Source organism: Phyllobates terribilis, unplaced genomic scaffold (assembly GCF_046119375.1).
Source record: "Phyllobates terribilis strain yellow unplaced genomic scaffold, ASM4611937v1 Scaffold_2__4_contigs__length_985480577, whole genome shotgun sequence".
Taxonomy (NCBI): domain Eukaryota; kingdom Metazoa; phylum Chordata; class Amphibia; order Anura; family Dendrobatidae; genus Phyllobates; species Phyllobates terribilis.
The window spans coordinates 57,684,139-57,707,816 of NW_027362762.1; the positions used below are offsets into that span (position 1 = coordinate 57,684,139).

The 23,678-nt window shown below is 41.2% G+C and overlaps 1 protein-coding gene across 7 annotated transcripts in view; it reads right to left on the minus strand.

Moving 5' to 3' along the window:
* The window catches only part of DLG2 (discs large MAGUK scaffold protein 2), a 1,666,258-nt gene that overhangs the window by 1,085,666 nt on the left and 556,914 nt on the right, over positions 1 to 23,678 (minus strand). Inside the window, exons 1-2 of one of the 7 annotated variants that reach the window (XM_073661713.1) lie at positions 2,045 to 2,252; positions 1,623 to 1,891 (exon numbers count right to left, since the gene is read on the minus strand). The exons of 4 other annotated variants lie outside the window; for them this stretch is intronic. In XM_073661713.1, the coding sequence (XP_073517814.1) occupies positions 1,623 to 1,718 (96 nt within the window). In that variant the 5' untranslated portion in view covers positions 1,719 to 1,891; positions 2,045 to 2,252. Of the gene's footprint in view, positions 1 to 1,622; positions 2,253 to 23,678 lie in introns of those variants that run through there. 2 more of the 7 variants (XM_073661712.1, XM_073661738.1) reach the window with 2 other exon arrangements.

Sequence of the window (23,678 nt, forward strand, 5' to 3'; positions counted from 1 at the left end):
ATGAAATAAGTCTGTAACTATTTTAACTGGTTTTTTTTTGTGAGCTGTTCTCAGCTGATTTATGACTATATCAAAGTTGATATCACCGTCTATTGCTGGCTCTATAATGAGCTCATTGAGAAGCCATCAGTGAGCTCCTTCTAATGGGAAAGTCTGTAACTGTTTTGTCTAACTTTTTCTGAGCTCTTCTCAGCTGATTTATGACCACATCAAAGTTGAATGTACAGAAAACAGGTACAAAAAGAATCTGTAAAAGCAAAAAGCGACTGTCTGTTTCTGGCTAAAGAATGAGCTCATTGAGAAGCCATCAGTGATCCCCTTCTGATGGAATGAGTCTATAACTATTTTATCTGTCTTTTTCTGAGCTCTTCACAGCTGATTTAGGACCACATCAAAGTTAAATGTACAGGGGAAAAAAAGAATCTGTAAAAGCCAAGAGCATTTGTTTATTGCTGGCTCCAGAATGAGCTCAGTGAGAATCCACAAGTGAGCTCCTTCTGGCAGAAAGTGTCTGTAACTCTTATATCTATCTTTTCCTGAGCTAATTTATGACAACAAACCACATCAAAGTTGAATATTCCAGGAAACAAAAATGAGCCTATAAAAGCCAAACGGTGCAAAATGTTTAATGAAACCCAATTGCAAATATGATTTTTAGCCCAAAATACATGTATATAAGTAAAAAAAAAAAAACTGTTACCAAAGGAAACCCCTTTAAGCTCAGGTCTGCAACACTGACAAGAAGATTGCAACATTGTTAATCTGCTACACTGACAATGTCAGCTCTGCTACACTAACAAAGTCAGCTCTGCTACACTGACAAAGTCAGCTCTGCTACACTGACAAAGTCAGTTCTGCTATACTGACAAAGTCAGCTCTGTTATACTGACAAAGTCAGCTCTGCTATACTGACAAAGTCAGCTCTGCTATACTGACAAAGTCAGCTCTGCTACACTGACAAAGTCAGCTCTGCTACACTGACAAAGTCAGCTCTGCTATACTGACAAAGTCAGCTCTGCTATACTGACAAAGTCAGCTCTGCTATACTGACAATGTCAGCTCTGCTACACTGACAAAGTCAGCTCTACTACACTGACAAAGTCAGCTCTACTACACTGACAATGTCAGCTCTATAACACTGACAATGTCAACTCTGCTACACTGACAAAGTCAGCTCTGCTATACTGACAATGTCAGCTCTGCTATACTGACAAAGTCAGCTCTGCTACACTGACAAAGTCAGCTCTGCTACACTGACAAAGTCAGCTCTGCTATACTGACAAAGTCAGCTCTGCTACACTGACAAAGTCAGCTCTGCTATACTGACAATGTCAGCTCTGCTACTCTGACAAAGTCAGCTCTGCTACATTTATTTAGATATATATACTGTATATACACACCAGAAAATGTTATAAACTCCAGCGCTATAATCCTTTGATGCAGATCCCATCCCACACACCTAAATTATAGATCCCCCGCCATGTCAATTCCCATTAGATTTAACCCCCCTGCATTGCATACCCCTCCTCCTGGGGGGCTGCCTGGTGCAGCAATCGTCTCCATCCTATAAATGGTTAATCCTGATGAAATAAATAAGTAAATGGCATTAACCCCTGACTTACCTTGCAGCCAAACATCAACGACAAAGTGTTGTTGGTGCATGCAACTTTGCAGTGGCAGATCATTGGTGTGGCGCGGGTACTGACAATGGGGCACATTCCTTTACAGCTGAAAATCCTGCATCCTTCCAGGTAACCCACCCAGGTCCTGGGGGCCGGCTAGCAACATATGTCCATCCCCAGCAGCACAGAGGACCCACAGCGGCTGGAAGCCTGATGCATCAGTCATGCAGGGATGATAGGATTCCCCCTTTTTTTTCTTCCAATTAGGGCTAAAAAAGATGGTGAAATTACCATAAGAAAAGGCAATGGATACGCGCCCCCCCCCACTCTCTCCTATAGGATCCGCCACCCAGAGGGTCTCTGCTATTCCACAGGAAGGGGACGACTGCAGATCCTGAATTGTTTGGTAGCCAGTGACTTACTGCAAGACATAGTGAGTGGAGTAGTCTCTGCAGAAAATCCTCAGGAAGGGTAGGCTTTCCTCTCCAAAAAAAAAAAAAAAAGACTAAAGATGCTAAACCATTGGCATCAGCTTCTTGCAGGATGGAAAGGCGCACAGCTGTCCAGCCCCGCAGATGGCGGGCGAAGCAGCGCTGGGAATAGTGTATGCTGCGAGTCACAATCCAGCTTACTCCAGCACATCAAAGTCACAGGATGAAGCCACGGCGGCTGCAAACTATGGCAAAAGATGGCTTTCCCTGCAGAGCCCTAGATTACGGTGATGTAGCAGAGCTGGGTGTGTTGTCAGGCAGGAGGTATTACGATTAAGAGTTGGGATCTGTTCACATGACGGAATGCGCCTGCAGATTTCGGAGCAGATTTTTTTTTTTTAACCAAATCTGGGCAAAATTTGCATCCCCACCAAAAATGTTGGAAAAATCCCCCCAAAAATGTTGGATGAAAATGTTTGACGATGGGGCAGATTTGGGCGATAGAGGACCAAAATGGATTTAAGTTTGCCGCGATGGAAATCTGAGGTCGACGCTTGGATTTCTGCTGCGGGAAATAGATTTAAATCCGTCAGGTGCACATTAGCCTTACATTACACATCCAGCTCTGCTACACCAATACAGAAGAGCCAGGGAGCTGGCGATACAGTATGGCGGTATTATTGCTCACACTCAGGGCTGACTGGCAGCTTTCTCAGATTTCCCCCCTGGATTGTGGACGGATCACTGTGTGGGTTTGGTGGGTTCGCAATTCAGGACCCTGAAAAAGTTGGGAAACTCTAATATATCTCCTATCACAGCTCCTGCATCTGCTGAACACTGTAACAGATCTGCAGCTCTCGGCAGCGGCCGGTACACTATGAATGTAGCTCTGCAGCTCCGTTCACTGGTTACCTCCATTCATATGTGGTAGGGTTATATAGCAGTATGGTGGCATTATGTGGGCTGTATGTGGGTGCACTATATGGCATTATGTGCCATTATCTAGGCTCTACATGGCGGTGTTATGTGGACTGGATAGAAGTAGATTATCTTAACACTATATCCCAGTATGATAGCACAATGTGGATTATATATGGGTGCACTATATAGCAGTGCATGATACAGTGGATATGGCAGTATAGTGGCATTATGTGGACTGTATATGGGTGCACTGTACATCAGTGGATTATTTTAGTACCATATGGCAGTATAGTGACATTATGGGTACACTATCTTAGTACTATATAGCAGTACGTGGCATTATGTGGACTGTATATGGGCTGTATATCAGTTCATTATCTTAGCACTTATATGGCAGTATAGTGGCATTATGTGGACTGTATATGGGCGCACTGTATATCAGTGGATCATCTTAGTACTATATGGCAGTATGTGGCGTTATGTGGACTGTATATGGGCGCACTGTATATCAGTGGATCATCTTAGTACTATATGGCAGTATAGTGGCATTATGTGGACTGTATATGGGCGCACTGTATATCAGTGTATTATTTTAGCACTATATGACAATATGGCAGTATAGTGGCATTGTGGACTGTATATGGGTGGACTATCATAGTACTATATAGAAGTAAGTGGCATTATGTGAAATGTATATGGTTGCACTGCATATCAGTGGACTATCTTAGCACTATATACAGTGCCTACAAGTAGTATTCAACCCCCCTGCAGATTTAGCTGGTTGACACATGCGGAATTAACTTGGCATTTTGACATTTGTACTGTAGATCAGCCTGGAAGTGGGAAATGCACTGCAGCAAATATTGTTTTTTTTTTTTTTTTTGTTTGTTTTTTTTTAAAACGTTAAAAGTTAATTCAGAGTGTCATTTATTATTCAACCCCTCAAACCACAAGAATTCTGTTTGGTCCCCCTAAAGTATTAAGAAGTAGTTCAGGCACCAAGAATAATGAGCTTCACATGTGTGGATTAAAGATCTCTTTTGCCAGCCTTTTCTGACTATTTAAGACCCTCCCCAAACTTGTGAACAGCACTCAGACATGGTCAACATGGGAAAGACAAAGGAGCATTCCAAGGCCATCAGAGAGAAGATCGTGGAGGGTCACAAGGCTGGCAAGGGGTACAAAACCCTTTCCAAGGAGTTGGGCCTACCTGTCTCCACTGTTGGGAGCATCATCCGTAAGTGGAAGGCTTATGGAACTGACGCGCCCCTGGGCCTGCTGTGTCGTGCGGCATCGCGCGCACGGGGGCTTACCCGGAGCCGGATCAGATGGGGGTAGTAGTCTCGTGGCGGTAACCCGGTCCGTGCCCAGGGTGTCAAACTAAGTGTGTGGCAGTCTTGGTAGATGTTGTTTATGTGTCGACTACGCCACCCGTTGATTTGCGGTCACAAGGCCGCCGATGTAAAACAGTCCGCTGAGGCCGGTAGTATGGGTGCAGCGATGGTGGTATAACCCCCAACGGGAGGGGTATGGTCTCAGGGCAGCTGGTGCGGATGATGGGGATAGTGATAGTGCAGAAAGGAGAGTCAGAGACGTGAGATGCAGTTTCAGGGTTTTTACTCACAGGTGTTCCTTCAGTCACTCTGGCCTTGAGTGACCACCCGAGCCGTGCTGCATCCACCAGGTGCTGGACTCGGCCAACCCCCAGGCAGTTCCGGAGCGTGGTCCTGAGCTTCCCTCTCTCTCTCTCTCTCCTGGCCGTCCCCACCAGGGATCCACCTTTGTCCGGTTCCCTTGGGCCTTCTATGGTAAAACCTTCTCTGGCTTTCCTGACCCTACTCTTGGTGTACCTTCCTGGTGGATGTGGTGAAGGTCGTGGCAAAGCTTGCCCACGACCTCCGGTTCCTGGTTAAGGGTTACTTTTGCCTCCGCCAGCTTGGGATCCGGTGCCCTCTTCTGCCAACCCTTCACCCTTTTTGGTTTGCTTCTGGGATCTTAGGGTTCCCTCTTTTCTGCGTCTCTGGGCCTTTCTTCTTCCTCTCTGCTTCAGGCCTGGCCCTGGAGCTGGGCCCAGCCGGAGCCACAGCTCCCTGTCAGCCCTCCTGGCTGAACTCCTCCTCAGAACTCTCCTGCCAGACTCACCCTATCTCTAGATGGTGCCCACCATATATACTCCCTCTATGTGTGAGCCCAGGTGACCAGCACCCAATGGGCTCCTATCTCTATGCCCAGAGCCCCTCCCCTATCTGCCCCTACACTACTGGGATGTTCCACCCCCCCTCCCACTCCAGCCAGGGACAGACTCTGTCGTACCTGCACATCTACTTGGTGGGAGTACCGTAGTTCTGTCCCCCGGAAATGGGATGTATGTAGTGCATGCAGCCTACTGAGCTCAGACCCACACTCCATCCTTACCCGGGAGTGGAATACCACACCTCTGGTTTGAGGTGCAATACCCCTATAGCAGCCGAGTCCTCAGGGTGCTACAGAACTACTGTTAGCCTTCCACGGCCAGGACAGCCTTTGAAAGTGTCCTCCCGTGCCGAGGCCAGGCTTGTCCGAAGAGTCAAGGCTAACCCAAGGACAACAAGGAAGGAGCTCCGGGAAGATCTCATGGCAGTGGGGACATTGGTTTCAGTCAATACCATAAGTAACGTACTCCACCGCAATGGTCTCCATTCCAGACTAGCCCGTAAGGTATCTTTACTTTCAAAGCGTCATGTCAAGGCTCATCTACAGTTTGCTCATGATCACTTGGAGGACTCTGAGACAGACTGGTTCAATGTTCTATGGTCTGATGAGACCAAGATCGAGATCTTTGGTGCCAACCACACACGTGACGTTTGGAGACTGGATGGCACTGCATACGACCCCAAGAATACCATCCCTACAGTCAAGCATGGTGGTGGCAGCATCATGCTGTGGGGCTGTTTCTCAGCCAAGGGGCCTGGCCATCTGGTCCGCATCCATGAGAAGATGGATAGCACGGCCTACCTGGAGATTTTGGCCAAGAACCTCCGCTCCTCCATCAAGGATCTTAAGATGGGTCGTAATTTCATCTTCCAACAAGACAACGACCCAAAGCACACAGCCAAGAAAACCAAGGCCTGGTTCAAGAGGGAAAAAGTCAAGGTGTTGGAGTGGCCTAGTCAGTCTCCTGACCTTAACCCAATTGAAAACTTGTGGAAGGAGCTCAAGAATAAAGTCCACATGAGACACCCAAAGAACCTAGATAACTTGGAGAAGATCTGCATGGAGGAGTGGGCCAAGATAACTCCACAGACCTGTGCCGGCCTGATCAGGTCTTATAAAAGACGATTATTAGCTGTAATTGCAAAGAAGGGTTATTCCACAAAATATTAAACATAGGGGTTGAATAATAATTGACCCACACTTTTATGTTTAAAATTTAATAAAATTCAACTGAGCAACATAACTTTTTGGTTTGTAAGATTTATGCTTCTGTTCATAAAACCTATTCTCGTTTGCAGTTTGAAGGCTCTAACTTATTTGCATCTTATCAGACCAGCTAAATCTGCAGGGGGTTGAATACTGCTTGTAGGCACTGTAGCAGTATAGTGGCATTATGTGGACTGTATATGGGTGCACTGTATATCAATTCGTTATCTTAGCACTATATGGCAGTTTGTTGTATTATCTATCGAACTATCTTGGCATTATATGGTGTTATTATGAGGGCTGAAATTGCTAAAAATCTCAGGCAGAAGGAGAGGGGCGTTGGGCTACTTTTCCTGTTATCCGAGGCACTATATATCCCATGAATTGATCCCTGAGCTCCCTCATTGTCACCCAGAATCCTGAGTGACAAATGTACATTATATAAGGACAGGGGGATATCGGAGCTTCATTGAGCAGAAAGTTAGGAGACCGGTCACAGCTCTAATGGGGACCGGTCACAGCTCTAATGGGGACCGGTCACAGCTCTAATGGGGACCGGTCACCGATCTTATCCAGAAACAGATACAATTGGGAAACAAATTAAATATCTAATGAGCGGACAGAATCGGGCGCCTATGTATTCAGCAAGGATGAATTATGGAGAGTATATATTATAATGACAACGTATCTATGATTGCCGCTTTAAGAAAAAAAATAAAGTGACATGTAAAAAAAAAAAAGTTTTTAAAATTATAAAAAAAATAAATTAGAAATCGCTCCACAGTTTAAAAAAAAAAAGTAAAACTTTAAGAATATTTGGTTCTGCCGCAACTGTAAAAATCCAAGCTACAAAAGTATAAAATTATTTAACCTCGTACGATAAACACCATACAAAAAAATCAAAATGTCAAAATTGCTGTTTTTTTTGTCACCATACCAACCAAAAAATGCAATAAAAAGTGTTCAAAATGTCATATGTACATCAAAATGGTGCGATTAACAACTAGATCTCGGCTCGCAAAAAAACAAGTCCTCACACAGCTCCATCAAAGGAAGAACTAAAAAGGTTATGGATCTTGGAAAATGCCCCAAAAAAAAATAATAATAATTCTATATTTTTACAGAGTTCTGATTTTTTTTTTAAGTCATTAATATAGCAAAACTAAAAAAAAATTAGAAAATAAATGATGCAAGCACGGTATGGCCGGAATCGGACACAATGAACAATGGAAAAACAAAAACCCAAAAAACAGTGGGGAAATTGTGTTGTTTTTTGTTTGTTTTTTTCATTTCATAGCACTTGAAATTTTTTTATTTTTTTTTTCTAAAATGACAATGCAACCTGCAAAAAAAAAAAAACAGGCTACGTTTGTGCTATAATAATAATTAAAATAAAAAAATAAATAATAATAAAAAAATATTTAAATAAATAAAGATTTTATCGGTCTTCGTAGAAGAAGAGGAAAAAATTTACAAAGCAAAAATGAAAATTGTCAGCATCCATAGGGGGTAAAAGGGGAAAAACCCTGCTCCCCCACTGCAATATCTGTATCATCATGTGCCATTAATAATACTGGTGTCTTGCCATGGTAGCCAGTGGCTACTTGATGCAACTGCAGCCCCTCTTGTTACACCCCCTCTCGTTACACCCCTTCCATCTGCAGAGCTTTCATAGAAATGATAAGTAAAAGCTGCCTTCTCTCGGATATACATAATGCCGGTATATACTGTAAGCGTGGAGGATGGGGGAGGGCGGCGGCACGTACAGACAGGATCTGCAGAGACAGCACTTTTTATCAATGCAAGCAGCTGTTGCAAGCAAATCATTACACTTTATAGAGCCGCTCCTGATTGGCTGCCGGCAGAGCGGCGGAATGATTATAATTACCGGTGAGAACCAAATACATTAAATGGATGCAACAGTCAAATCAATATGATCAAGTGCGTGTCATTTATGATCTATTATAGGCTGGAGAAATGGGACGTGGGCGGTTTTGTGTTATATTTATTAATAAAGCAGAGTTTATAATTAAGACACCCATATATTGCTCAATTAACGCTGCCATTAATACACCAAACAATACAAAACAATACAGAATTAATGCACACATACAGCATATTGCTCAATTAAAACCACCATACAGTGCTCAATTAAAACCGCCATAAAGTGCTCAATTAAAACCGCCATAAAGTGCTCAATTAAAACCACCATAAAGTGCTCAATTAAAACAGCCATACAGTACTCAATTAAAACCGCCATAGAGTGCTCAATTAAAACCGCAATACAGTACTCCATTAAACCAGCCATACAATGCTCCATTAAAACAGCCATAAAGTGCTCAATTAAAACCGCCATACAGTGCTCAATTAATACCCCAGATAATATTGAAAAAATACACACATATATTGATCTATTAAAACCGCCATCCAGCGCCTAATTAACACCGCAGACAATACTGAATTAATGCACAAATATATTGCTCAGTTAAGACCACCATACAGTGCTCAATTAATACCCCAGATAAAATTGTATTAATATATATATAATAATTTATTAAAACGGCCATACAGTGCTTAATTATTATCAAATAACCCTGAATTAATAACATTTATATTAAAATTACTCAATTAAAACCACCATACAGTGCTCAATTAATACTCCCAGATAATAATGAAATAATACACACATATACTGATCTATTAAAACCGCCAAGCAGTGCTCAAGTAATACCCCCAAATTATATTGAAATAAAACACACATATATTGAGCCATTAAAACCGCCATGCAATGCTTAATTTATACCCTAGATAACAGTGAATCAATACACACATATATTACTCAATTAAAACTGCAGACAGTGCTTAATTAACACCATAGACAATACTGAATTAATACACACATATATATTGCTAAGTTAAAGTGAATCTGTCACCCCCCTGGGAGATATCAGACCGCTACTATGGCCATACAGGTTATAGAAAAGTAAATCTATACTTTCCTGTATGGCCCAGAGCAGAGGTCTGATTGCAGAGAAAAGTAGTTTTATCACTTTGGTTTTCCACAGGCTTGGCATCCGGAAAAAAACTACTTTTCTCTGCAATCAGACCTCTACTATGGGCCACACAGGTATGTATAGATTTACTTTTCTATAACCTGTATGGCCATAGTAGCGGTCTGATATCTCCAGGGAGTGACAGATTCCCTTTAAAACCATTGTGCAGTGCTCAATTAATACCCCAGATAAAATTTAATCAATACACATAAATTAATTTATTAAAACGACCATAAAGTGCTCAATTGATATCAGGTAATCCTGAAATAATACACACATATATTACATTTTTAAAATGGCCATACATTGATCAATTAGTATTAAATAACCTTAATAAATAATGATTAATAAAATTAATATTAATATTACTCAATGAAAACCACTATAGAGTGCTCAATTAATAGTGAAATAAAAGACACATATATTGATCTATTAAAACCGCCATACAGTGCTTAATTAATACCCCAAATAACAGTGAATAGACACATTTATTCCTCAAGTAAAACCGCCATACAGTGCTCAATTAACACTGTAAACAATATTGAAAAACACATATATTTCTCAGTTGATATCACCATACAGTGCTGAATTAATACCCAATATAATATTGAAATAATAAACACTTATTTTGGTCTATTAAAATTGCTATACAGTGCTCAATTATTATTGGGCAATAATGACTTAATACATATATATTTATCTATTAAAACCACCTACAATGCTTAATTAGCACTCCAGATAATATTGAATAATAAGTGCTCATATAGTTATATTAAAACCGTGATATAGAAAATCCTGAGTTAATACACTCATATATTATTTAATTAAATCTGCCATATAATGCTCAATTAATACCCCAGATAATACTGAATTAATATACAGTGCAGACCAAAAGTTTGGACACACCTTCTCATCTAAAGATTTTTCTGTATTTTCATGACTATGAAAATTGTACATTCACACTGAAGGCATCAAAACTATGAATTAACACATGTGGAATTATATACTTAACAAAGAAGTGTGAAACAACTGAAAATATGTCTTATATTCTAGGTTCTTCAAAGTAGCCACCTTTTGCTTTGATGACTGCTTTGCACACTCTTGGCATTCTCTTGAGGAGCTTCAAGAGGTAGTCACCGGAAATGGTCTTCCAACAATCTTGAAGGAGTTCCCAGAGATGCTTAGCACTTGTTGGCTCTTTTGCCTTCACTCTGCGGTCCAGCTCACCCCAAACCATCTCGATTGGGTTCAGGTCTGGTGACTGTGGAGGCCAGGTCATCTGGCGTAGCACCCCATCACTCTCCTTCTTGGTCAAATAGCCCTTACACAGCCTGGAGGTGTGTTTGGGGTCATTGACCTGTTGAAAAATAAATGATGGTCCAACTAAACGCAAACCGGATGGAATAGCATGCCGCTGCAAGATGCTGTGGTAGCCATGCTGGTTCAGTATGCCTCCAATTTTGAATAAATCTCAACAGTGTCACCAGCAAAATGCCCCCACACCATCACACCTCCTCCTCCATGCTTCACGGTGGGAACCAGGCATGTAGAGTCCATCCGTTCACCTTTTCTGCGTCGCACAAAGACACGGTGGTTGGAACCAAAGATCTCAAATTTGGACTCATCAGACCAAAGCACAGATTTCCACTGGTCTAATGTCCATTCCTTGTGTTCTTTAGCCCAAAGAAGTCTCTTCTGCTTGTTGCCTGTCCTTAGCAGTGGTTTCCTAGCAGCTATTTTACCATGAAGGCCTGCTGCACAAAATCTCCTCTTAACAGTTGTTGTAGAGATGTGTCTGCTGCTAGAACTCTGTGTGGCATTGACCTGGTCTCTAATCTGAGCTGCTGTTAACCTGTGATTTCTGAGGCTGGTGACTCGGATAAACTTATCCTCAGAAGCAGAGGTGACTCTTGGTCTTCCTTTCCTGGGGCGGTCCTCATGTGAGCCAGTTTCTTTGTAGCGCTTGATGGTTTTGCAACTACACTTGGGGACACTTTCAAAGTTTGCCCAATTCTAACAGTCTATTCAGTAGGACTATCAGCTGTGTATCCACCTGACTTCTGCACAACACAACTGATGGTCCCAACCCCATTTATAAGGCAAGAAATCCCACTTATTAAACCTGACAGGGCACACCTGTGAAGTGAAAACCATTTCAGGTGACTACCTCTTGAAGCTCATCAAGAGAATGCCAAGAGTGTGCAAAGCAGTCATCAAAGCAAAAGGTGGCTACTTTGAAGAACCTAGAATATAAGACATATTTTCAGTTATTTCACACTTTTTTGTTAAGTATATAATTCCACATGTGTTAATTGATAGTTTTGATGCCTTCAGTGTGAATGTACAATTTTCATAGTCATGATAATACAGAAAAATCTTTAAATGAGAAGGTGTGTTCAAACTTTTGGTCTGTACTGTATATATATTATATATATATTGCTCTATTACAACACCATACAGAGCTCAATTAATACCCCAGATAATACTGAATTAATAAACACATATATTGCTCAATTAAAACAACCCTATAAATGCTCAATGAATACCCCAGATAATAGTGAATTAATACATAAATATATTGATCTATTAAATCCTCCATAAAAATGCTCAATTAATACCCCAGATAACAATGAAATAATACACACATATATTACTCAATTAAAACCATCACACAGTGTGTAAATAATATCACATCTGATAATAAGCCGCGCCTGAAGAAACATCACACCCACCACACCGATGCTTTTTGAAAGCCAAAGTCTTCTTAGAAAATGCTGCCAATTATGGCTGAAGGTGTCAGACAGAGAAGAAGATCTCAGAAATTACCTGGCCCTGGAAAACGTAGAATTACTGATACAATTAAGAATTCAAGTGCTTTTTGCAGATATGTGCAGTGTTCTAGCCCCACCCATGAGGAGCAGACATATGTTAGAGCCCTCCTTTAATACTGATGTCCATATTCCACCTTACAAGTCCTAAGGGCACAATCTGGCAAACAATGATATGTGTCATTCCTGGTTCAGGACCTGACATAGAAATGTTCTCTCTTTTTCCATGGTGTCACGTTCCGCCCCCGCAGGGCCTGCACCGGGCATAACACAGTATATATAGGTCTCCGAGAGTGTTTCTTTAAAATCCTGGCGCTCTCCATTTCTCACACGTACAACGGATTACCGAGAACAACTAAGCTGCCGTTTCAGCTGTTCTGCGAGCGGAGTCCTATTATTTTTACGTAACATTTACTTGCTGTACAATTAAGTAATTGCATCTCTTCTATGCACACAGATAGGCCGGCATTCTGCACGTGTGTTGGTGGTTGAATACAGATGATCCTGGGAATGTGTCTGGAATCAAAAGTGCTGATACTGAATAATAAAAAAAACAGGAAAAGAGCGAAGCCTGGAAGGTGAACGGTAACTGCAGATGTCAACGTGCTGCATTCAGCCTGCAGATACTCACAAGGAGGATAAGGGGAAGCTACTGTTCACACAGTAGAGAAACGAGCAAAATTCACACACTAAGGAAGCTGCTTAACACAATCAAGACAAGGTGTCCCTACAAAATCACCTCCCGTGGCCTAAGATCCTGCAATGTGCCAACCTATAATAACATGGTCACTGCCTCCTTCAAGTCCAACATTCCCTTCTTCTGATGTTGTCACATGGGTGGGATATTCACAGAAGACTATGTTGATCTTGGAGAAGGCAGTGACTTGTCCGAGGCTGCATGATCATGTCTGTATGTGACTGGGGTATGAATTGGGTAAGGAATAATGAGCTGACATCCTCAAGATTTGTTTGGCCCATATCATCACTTCCAGGACTCCTTGTTCTTCTTTACGCTGAAGATAATTCTTAATGACATTGGCTGGATGTTTGGGGTCACTGTCCGGCTGCAGAATAAATTTGGAGCCAATCAGACGCCTCCCTGATGGTATTACATCATCGATATGTATCTGCCTTTATTTTTCAGCATCGAGGACACAAAGAAATGGGCAACGTTGAGAACCGTAGACGCGGTGACCGGCCAAGGAAACTTAGTGCAGCAGATGAAAGTTACTTCCCTTTGAAATAGGAAGATGTCCAGCAGTGCCATCAACTCAGAACTAAAGTGGAAGAGTTGGAAGAAAACAATAGCACAATAGGGTCCTAACCGATTAAACGATAGGACGGGTATGTGAGAGAATTGCTCACCTGGCTCGGGTTGTGCGACCACCACCACAGAAATCCCTAAGAAAGGCTGCTGCAGACCCACATGGAAGTATAATGCAACACAGTGGAAGGAGATGGGGTTACTCCATCACTGCCTATTCAGATGAAGGATGATGGATGGAGCTAAGGATCAGATAAAGCGCAGATTATTTGTTGACGCATTTTCGAAGTATATACAGCTTCATCATCAGGACAAAATCATCTCCTCCTACAACATCAGCTCAGAACTGGCAGCAACTAGCGAGACACAGCTACATCAGTCTACTGTTCGGAGACGTCTGGCCAGAAGTGGTCTTCTAGATGGAAATAAGGCCAAGCGACTCAACTATGTATGAAAACATAGAATCTGGAGTGCATAAAAATGTCAGCCTAGAAGAACTAAAAATTTAAAATATTCGTCTGTAACAAAAGGAAGTTGGTTCCCCGCGGGGCTAGAGAGTGTTACAATAACCAGTGTCTGCAGAAACAGTGAAGCATGATGGAGGGTTCTGCAATTTTGGGGCTGCATTTCAGCAAATGGAGATGGGGATTGGTCAGGATTAATGTTGTCCTCAATACTGAGAAATACAGGCAGATACTTATCCATCATGTAATACCATCAGGGAGGCGTCTGATTGGCTCCAACTTTATTCTGCAGCTAGAAAACGACCCCCAACATCCAGCCAATGTCATTAAGAATGAGGAGTCCTGGAAGTGATGATCCGGCCCCACAGAGCCCTGATCTAACATCATCCAGTCAGTCTGGGATCCCATGAAGAGACAGAAGGATCCGCACAAGCCTCATCCACAGAAGATCTGGGGTCAGTTCTCCAAGATGTTTGAAACAACCTCCTGCCGAGTTCCATCAAAAACTGTGCAAGTACAAGTGACTGAGAAGAAAGGATGAAGGTGAAGGGCGGTCACCAAATATTGATGGGATTTAGATTTCTCTTTTGTTCATTCATTTTGCTAATGGATAAAAATAAACTATGAACACTACTACTTTTAAAAGCTTCTTACTTTTCAGTAATTTCTCCACATGTGCTTAAAACTTTAGCTCAACATAAATGAGTACATCCCAACAAATTTTGTCAGAGAGCCTTTAATTTCTGTTCACAATAAACATTTTCTATGGGATACGATACTTCAAAATACTGCCACAAATGTGGGCTATTGATTGCACGCAAGATTTGTTATTTTGCACATCCAAGAAAGTAATTTTCCTAATATATTAATTCAAGACCATGTTGCAAAAATCAGCACACCGCAATGAAATTCTTAGAAGCAAAGCTACAGTTTGCACTCCAAGATTTTAATTGACACGAATTCAACCATCGATAAGTCTAATTATTCATTAATCAGGGGTCCAGCAGACAGGTGACTATAAAAGGCTGTTACTTAACAAAAGAAACCCCTTCACATGTGATACTGTCAGCAATGGCACCACATGGAAGAGAAATGTCACAAGACCTGAGGAAAAAAAAAATTATTTGCACAAGAATGGTGAAGGTTACAAGAAGATCAGAAATGCTTTACTAATCACTGAGAATACTGCAGCAAAAGTGATGCAAAAATGTAACAAAGGTGGAACTGCAACCATCTCACAGAGACGTCCAGTCCAACCATGGAAGTTAACACCTAAACATGAGTTTTTTCTGATGAGAAGGGATGAAGAAAATTGACATGCAAGTTCACTTTAGTTAGATAAAGAAGTAGTAAACCAAACTGGGGTGAGTGTCTCCCGTGAAACAATCAGGTGTACACTGCAGAGGAGCGGAATGCGTCCACGATGGAAGCCTCTCCTAAAACCCAAAAAAAGAAGCCTACAATTTGTCTGGGCCCATGAAGAATAATTTGAAAACTACTGGGGCTCTATACTCTGGAGTGATGAGAGCAAGACAAATGTTTTTGGAACTGATGGCTTCAAAACTGTATGGTGTCACAAAGGTGAGGAGAACAAACAAAAATATATGGTGCCTACAGTGAAACATGTTGGTGGCGCTTCTCAGTGTCTGCGGGATGACAGGATGGATGGCAGCGTTCTGCTGCGGTCCAGCCTGTCATGTGAATGTAGCAGAGCTGAAGCTGTCGTGGGAAACATTGAAAGGTAAGGATGAGGTTGCTTTATTATTTTACTTTTATTGCAGGAGATCGTTGGCTTCAGCTGGAATGGGCGTGATGGTAAGTATGGTTTAATTTAGAACAATAAAGAATTGTGTGTTTATTTCAATTAAAGGACTTTATTCTGGGTGTTTGTGTTTTTTTTTTAACTTTGACTATGGGGTTAGTAATGGGGGTGTCTTATAGACGCTTCTCCATTACTAACCTGGGCTTGATGTCAGCTGGCATTATAAGCTGACATCAACCCCAGCCCTATTACCCCACTGCCACCGCTACAGGGCAGTGGGAAGAGCGATGCTAAGTGCTAGAATTGGCGCATCCTATGGATGCGCCATTTCTGGGACGGCTGACGGCTGGTGTTTCTAGCCTGGGAGGGGGCCAATATTCATGGTACCCTTCCTGGGCTATTAATATCAGCCCCCAGCTGTCTGCCTAGCCTTTGCTAGCTATTAAAATAGGGGGGACCCCACGTCATTTTTTTGGGGGGTCCCCCATTTTAATAGCTAGTAAAGGCTAGGTATTCAGCTGGGGGCTGATATTAGTAGCCTGGGGAGGTCCGTGGGTATTACCCCCTTCCCAGGCTTCAAACATCTGCCCCAGCCGTCTGCTTAATCTTCGCTAGAGACTAAAATTACGGGGAACCGCACGCCAAATTTTTTTTTTATAAATCCTTTATTTTAACACTAAATGACAAGTACAGTAATCAACACTATCACTATACTTATTATATATGTGACTGACATGTTTCTATCTATCTAATCTATGTGTGATGCTCTATTCTTTCTGTTATAAATTGTCGGGTACCGCTGCTGAATTGCCGGACGGCTTTTTTAAAGAGACAGTGCATGAAAACACTAATATTTTTTTTAATAAATCCTTTAACACTAAATGACAAGTACAGTAAGCAACACTGTCCCTGTACTTCTTATATATGTGACTGACATGTTTCTATCTATCTAATCTATGTGTGATGCTCTATTCCTTCTTGTCTAAATTGTCGGGTACCGGTGTATGCCGCTGCTGAACTGCCGGCCGGCTTTTTTAAAGAGAGCGTCTTCTGAGCAGTTTGTCAGCTTTTGGACACCTTTGAAGGTGTTTTCTATGTGTTTCTATGTGTTTTTGTTTGCCTGCCATTGGTTTTAACGGTGTTCGACGAACAGTTCCACAAACATCCCGGTGTTCGACGAACCGAACCGAACCCGAACACTACGGGGGTGGCTCAACACTACTCAAGAGACAAGTTGTCATCACTCTCCATCCAGCATCCAGGCTCTAAAAGAGCTCGTTCTTGAAGAATGGGAAAAGAAAGATGCTGTAATATGTCGCCAAGTTCTTCATTCTAGGCCTAGAAGCCTTTGTGCTGTCCGTGAAAATCATGGAGATCATACAAAATACTAGATGTAGTAGTTTTTGATGTGGGATGTACTCATTTATGTTAAGTCACCTATATTGCAAAATATTTCCACAGCTATTTTGCATAATATTTCCCATGGAGCATTGTTCTAAAAACTCCATACTAACTGGGTCTCCACAAGGGGAGTCGGTACTTTCTGAGAGGTAAGTCCCTATGGATATGAATGAGTGACCTTCTCAGCTACTTGTCTAGACAATGCCTTTCTACGTTCCCGGAGTTCCTCTTTAACTATGATTGTGTCAGCGTTTTTAGCACATTACTTGTAGTTTTCTATGACTTAGTCATCTCTCTTATGCATGTAAACGTAGGAAATCTGCTAGGAGCATCCTTCAGACTTCATCTCCTTAGCTCTGGGAATAGCTCTCTATCTAAGTGGGTCAATATGCTGAGAACTTGATTTAGAACATGTTTGAAGTTTGGCTAATTAATTCTGAACCAAGATTTCATGGGAAAAGACAAAAATCACTGATACGTTTCAAGATCTGATAACTTAAATGAGTTGTTCAGCCCCTTCTCTAAATGAGAGAGATCTGATCGCCGTGGATCTCAGCGATCAGATGTTACAGCAAGAGGAACCTGCAGGCAGCCTTACATTTTTCTGCAGTGGCCACTACAGGAGAAATGTGGTATTGCATGGTGACTAACCAAATTGATTGGAAAACAAAACCTTTAAGAAAAACTCCCAACAACTGATCACAAAACATATTAACCCCTGCACACCCCATGGAATACTGATATGTCATGGAGCGGGGGCAGCTGTATGGAGTGAGCGCAGCTCCATACAGAGCAGGTCCCAGTGGCATTATACGGGCAACGCCTGCCTCTGACAGCAGCGATCAGAGCTTGCTCCATTCACTGCTGTTTAACCCCTTAAATGCTGCTGTCAATCACTGACAAATAGTGGCATTTGAATTGCACCATCCATTCGGGCACCCATCAGTTCCCCACTGACATGACTGCAGGGTGCAGATGAGCTGCCAAGGTATATGGGGTCTAAGGCCCTGGTCGCCGTCATCTTGGTAATCTCACAAAGCCCACCTATATGCTGGGCTTCATAGGAGACCCTGATTTTCACTATATGTTGCCAAGTTGAAGTTATGAAATATATAAGACAGGCAATCAAACGATACAAGGTTAAAGTCCCCTATGGGGACTAAAAAATGAAGTGAAAAAAAAAAAAAATACATGTATTTGTGTGTAATATATATATATATATATATATATATATATATATATATATATATATATATATATATATATAGAACTATATATATAAGTGTGTTTTTTTTTTACTTTTCTTATATATAAAATTAAAATACAATTTTTTTCTCAGTTAAAAATACATAACTGAAAATTTAAAAAAAAAGAAAAGAAATCCGATCTAACAATATTTAACCCATAAAAGTCATAAAGAAATAAATCCAAATGTCCAAAATTGCATTTTTTTCATCATCTCAACTTCCTCTAAAATGCAATAAAAGGTGATCAAAATGTTGTAGGTGACCAAAAATGGTGCCAATAAAAACTACAACTTGGCATGCAATAACAAGTACATAAAAAATGTATAGGTCCCAGAAAATGATGACACAGTGTTTTAAAGTAAAGAGTTAAGTGTAGCGCCCTGAGGGTTTGGTTGCTACAGGGGTATTGCACCTCAACCAGAGGTGTGATATTCCACTCCCAGGTAAGGATGGAGTATGGACCAGGACTCAGTTAGCTGCATGCACCACACACACCCCATTTCCGGGGGACAACTCTACGGTGCTCCCATTTATATATTTATGCATGCACATCTGACTATGTCCCTGGCTGGAGTGGGGAGGGGGGAGGAAAACCCAGTGGTGTAGGAGCAGAAGGGGACGGTTTCTGAGCATAGGTGGGAGCTCATTGGGTGCTGGTCACCTGAGCTCACACACAGAGGAGGAGGTATAAAAGGTGGGCACCATCTTAGTTCTAGGAGAAGTTCAGTGGAGAGCTGACAGGTAGCAGAGGCTCTGTAGGAGCTCTGCTCAAAAGGCAGGCCTAGAGAAAAGGCTGGGGACAGAGAGGAGGAAGGAAGGAGAAGTAGCCCTGGAGAAGAGGCCGAGGGAAGGGGGAGAAGAAGGAACAGGAAAGAAGGAGAAGAGACAGAGAAGTAGAAAGGCTCAGAAACAAGAAGGAAGAAGGGACCCTAAGAACCCATGAGATCACGGGTGAAGGGTCAGGCAGAATAAGGGTACCGGATCCCAAATTGGTGGAGGTAAATCATCCCTCAGCCAAGAACCGGAGGTCGTGATCATTTATTGGTGCGACCCCCCGCCAAACCTGCTAGGAAGGCACCATATAGGATAGCGGGAAACTGGGCCCACGTTTGCCCGCATAGATCCGCGGCAGCTGGACAGAAGTTTGGTCACTGGTGGTGCATGAGCCAGAGAGAGGACAGAAGGAAGTCCTGTGCCATACTCTTGAATTGCCTGAGGGTTGACCGAGCCCCTCACCTGGTGGACACAGCACGGCTTGGGCAGTCATGGGACCGGGTTGCCACTACTACCCCCATCAGCACCGTGCACTAGAAGGTCCGGTTCCGAGTACCCCACGGCCCAGGGGGCAAGTCATAAGTAACTCAAATACTTAGATAATAATAATTTTTAATAATAATAATTTTTATTTCTATAGCGCCAACATATTCCGCAGCACTTTACATTTTAGAGGGGACTTGTACAGACAATGAAGACATTACAGAATAACAATAATCACATAAATCAACAGATACCAGGAGGAGAGAGGACCCTGCTCGCAAGTTTACAATCTATGAGGAAATAGGGGGGACATGAAAGGTGGATGGTAACAATTGCTTGTACTGTACGGTCAGCCATCAATGTAATAAATAGGATAATCACAACGCTAAATGAACCAGTCACTAACCAGTATGTGAACAAGTACAGACACATAAGTCTTTTAAGTATATGGGGGTGTGTGAACAGATGATACGAGGGACCTGGTTTGGAAGGAAATTTTGTATGGGGGGGGGAGGGATAGTTACATAGGTGAGGTGATAGGCAAGTCTAAAGAAATGCGTTTTTAGGGCACGCTTATACTGTGGCTATTGGGGATTAATCGAAGAGTCCCGGATAGTGCATTCCAGAGAATTGGTGCAGCATGTGAGAAGTTTTGGAGACCGGAGTGGGAGGTCCGGATTATTGAGGATGTTAATCTTAGGTCATTAGCAGAATGGAGGGCACGGGTAGGATGGTAGACTGAGATGAGAGAGGAGATATAAGGCGGTGCAGAACTGTGGAGCGCTTTGTGGGTGAGGGTGATGAGTTTATATTGAACTCTGTAGCGGATGGATAACCAGTGCAACGACTGGCACAGGGTGGAGGCATCAGTGTAGCGGATGGCGAGGAATATGATTCTGGCTGCTGCATTTAGGACAAATTGGAGAGGGGATAGTTTAGTAAGGGGGAGACCGATTAGTAGAAAGTTGCAGTAGTCCAGACGAGAATGAATCAGAGCGACAGTAAAAGTTTTTGCAGAGTCAAAGGTAAGAAAAGGTCGAATTCTAGAAATGCTTTTGAGGTGTAGATGACATGAGCGAGCGAGTGATTGGATCTGGGGAGAGAAGGAAAGATCTGAATCAAGTATGACCCCGAAACAGCGGGCTTGTTGCTGGGGAGTAATGGTGGAGCCACACACGGAGATGGCAATATTGGGCATTGGTAGATTATTGGAGAGAGGAAACACAAAAAGTTCAGTTTTGACATAAAATTAATTTTGAAAAAAACTTTGGCATCACCAAAAGCGTACTGACATGGAGAAAGCACCAAAAAATAACTAAAGTCATGAAATAATGGCGGAATTGAATTTTTTTTTTTTTCATCATTTCACCACACTTGAATTTTTTTCTCATACTTTTTCCTATTTTTTTCAGTCCATTTTATACTAAAGTAAATGGAGTCATTCAAAACTAGAATTCGTCCCGCAACCAAAAAGTCCTCATACGGCGATGTAGAAGGAAAAATGAAAAGGTTTTGGCTATTGAAAGGAGAGTAAGAAAAAACAAAAGTGCAAAAAAAGATATTTGTCTGCATCCGCCATGTAATGCCCCAAAGACGACCAAGAATCAGAAATCGGCATAAACCGAACGTCTTCGGCGTCCCAGCGGTCGGGGAGTCCTGTAAATTACTCAACTGTCGAGGAAGAGTGAATTTTTTTAATTTTATTTCCTTTCATTGATATTTTAAACAAAATTCAATTCATTGGATTTTTCAAAATTTTTCCAAACTTGAAAGAAAGTGAGAAAGAAAAAATTGATATTACCGCAACGTGTGAACACAACTTTACAAAGAGGGAAGTTTTGCTTAATTGGCTGAAAGCAAATTCCATTTCGTGTCCTGTCATCCCCATCCATGGGAGGAACTTTAGTGTGGTTTCCATGGAGTCACGTCTCACATTCTCTATCATTAAATCATGAATCAGACGTCTACCTAGACGTACGAAGCGCTACATTAGCAGCGGATAAGCTTTAATTTTGTGAGGGGGCGGACGCTCCAATATTTTCTTAAATTAAAAAAAAAAAAAAACTTCAGTGAAGAATAAAATGTCAAGGAAGTTCCTGTTTGAATTACCGGGACGGTGTCCGCGTGGGTATTAATCATCTCTGTATGTACACGATGTGTCACCGTATCACGCTGAACCGAAAACCAGTCATTTTCCACAGATTCTGCCCAGATTTTTCACATTTTGACTGATTTGAGATGAGGTTTTTTTTCGCTTTTATCTTTAAACTAAAGATCAGTCTGTGAAATGTCAGATAACAGCGTCTCTCATCCCCCAACCCGCAAGATTGCTAAACAATTTCACTGACATTTTTGCCTTAATGATAAAAAAAAACCTTTCAAAAAAACACGAGCTGAAATTGTGAGATTATAAGATTAAAGTCCGTTAATATTACCTCACATTGTCTTATATATAGTGGGAAGCTTTTTGCTTTATTCAAATAAGTCATGTTCTTACTCACAGGAGCAGTATTATAGTAGTTATATTCTTGTACATAGGGGGCAGTATTATAGTAGTTATATTCTTGTACATAGGGGGCAGTATTATAGTAGTTATATTCTTGTATATAGGAGCAGTATTATAGTAGTTATATTCTTGTACATAGGGAGCAGTATTATAGTAGTTATATTCTTGTACATAGGGGGCAGTATTATAGTAGTTATATTCTTGTACATAGGAGCAGTATTATAGTAGTTATATTCTTGTACATAGGGAGCAGTATTATAGTAGTTATATTCTTGTACATAGGGGGCAGTATTATAGTAGTTATATTCTTGTACATAGGAGCAGTATTATAGTAGTTATATTCTTGTATATAGGAGCAGTATTATAGTAGTTATATTCTTGTATATAGGGGCAGTATTATAGTAGTTATATTCTTGTACATAGGGAGCAGTATTATAGTAGTTATATTCTTGTACATAGGGGGCAGTATTATAGTAGTTATATTCTTGTACATAGGAGCAGTATTATAGTAGTTATATTCTTGTACATAGGGGCAGTATTATAGTAGTTATATTCTTGTACATAGGAGCAGTATTATAGTAGTTATATTCTTGTACATAGGGAGCAGTATTATAGTAGTTATATTCTTGTACATAGGGGGCAGTATTATAGTAGTTATATTCTTGTACATAGGAGCAGTATTATAGTAGTTATATTCTTGTACATAGGGAGCAGTATTATAGTAGTTATATTCTTGTACATAGGGGGCAGTATTATAGTAGTTATATTCTTGTACATAGGAGCAGTATTATAGTAGTTATATTCTTGTATATAGGAGCAGTATTATAGTAGTTATATTCTTGTATATAGGGGCAGTATTATAGTAGTTATATTCTTGTACATAGGGAGCAGTATTATAGTAGTTATATTCTTGTACATAGGGGGCAGTATTATAGTAGTTATATTCTTGTACATAGGAGCAGTATTATAGTAGTTATATTCTTGTACATAGGGGCAGTATTATAGTAGTTATATTCTTGTACATAGGAGCAGTATTATAGTAGTTATATTCTTGTACATAGGGAGCAGTATTATAGTTGTTATATTCTTGGACATAGGGGGCAGTATTATAGTAGTTATATTCTTGTACATAGCAGGCAGTATTATAGTAGTTATATTCTTGTACATAGGGGCAGTATTATAGGAGATATATTCTTGTACATAGGGGGCAGTATTATAGTAGTTATATTCTTGTACATAGGGGGCAGTATTATAGTAGTTATATTCTTGTACATAGGAGCAGCATTATAGTTGTTTTATTCTTGTACATAGGGGCAGTATTATAGTAGTTATATTATTGTACATAGGGGGCAGTATTATAGTAGTTATATTCTTGTACATAGGGGCAGTATTATAGTAGTTATATTCTTGTACGTAGGGGACAGTATTATAGTAGCTATATTCTTGTACATAGGAGCCATATTATAGTAGTTATATTCTTGTACATAGGGGGCAGTATTATAGTACTTATATTCTTGCACATA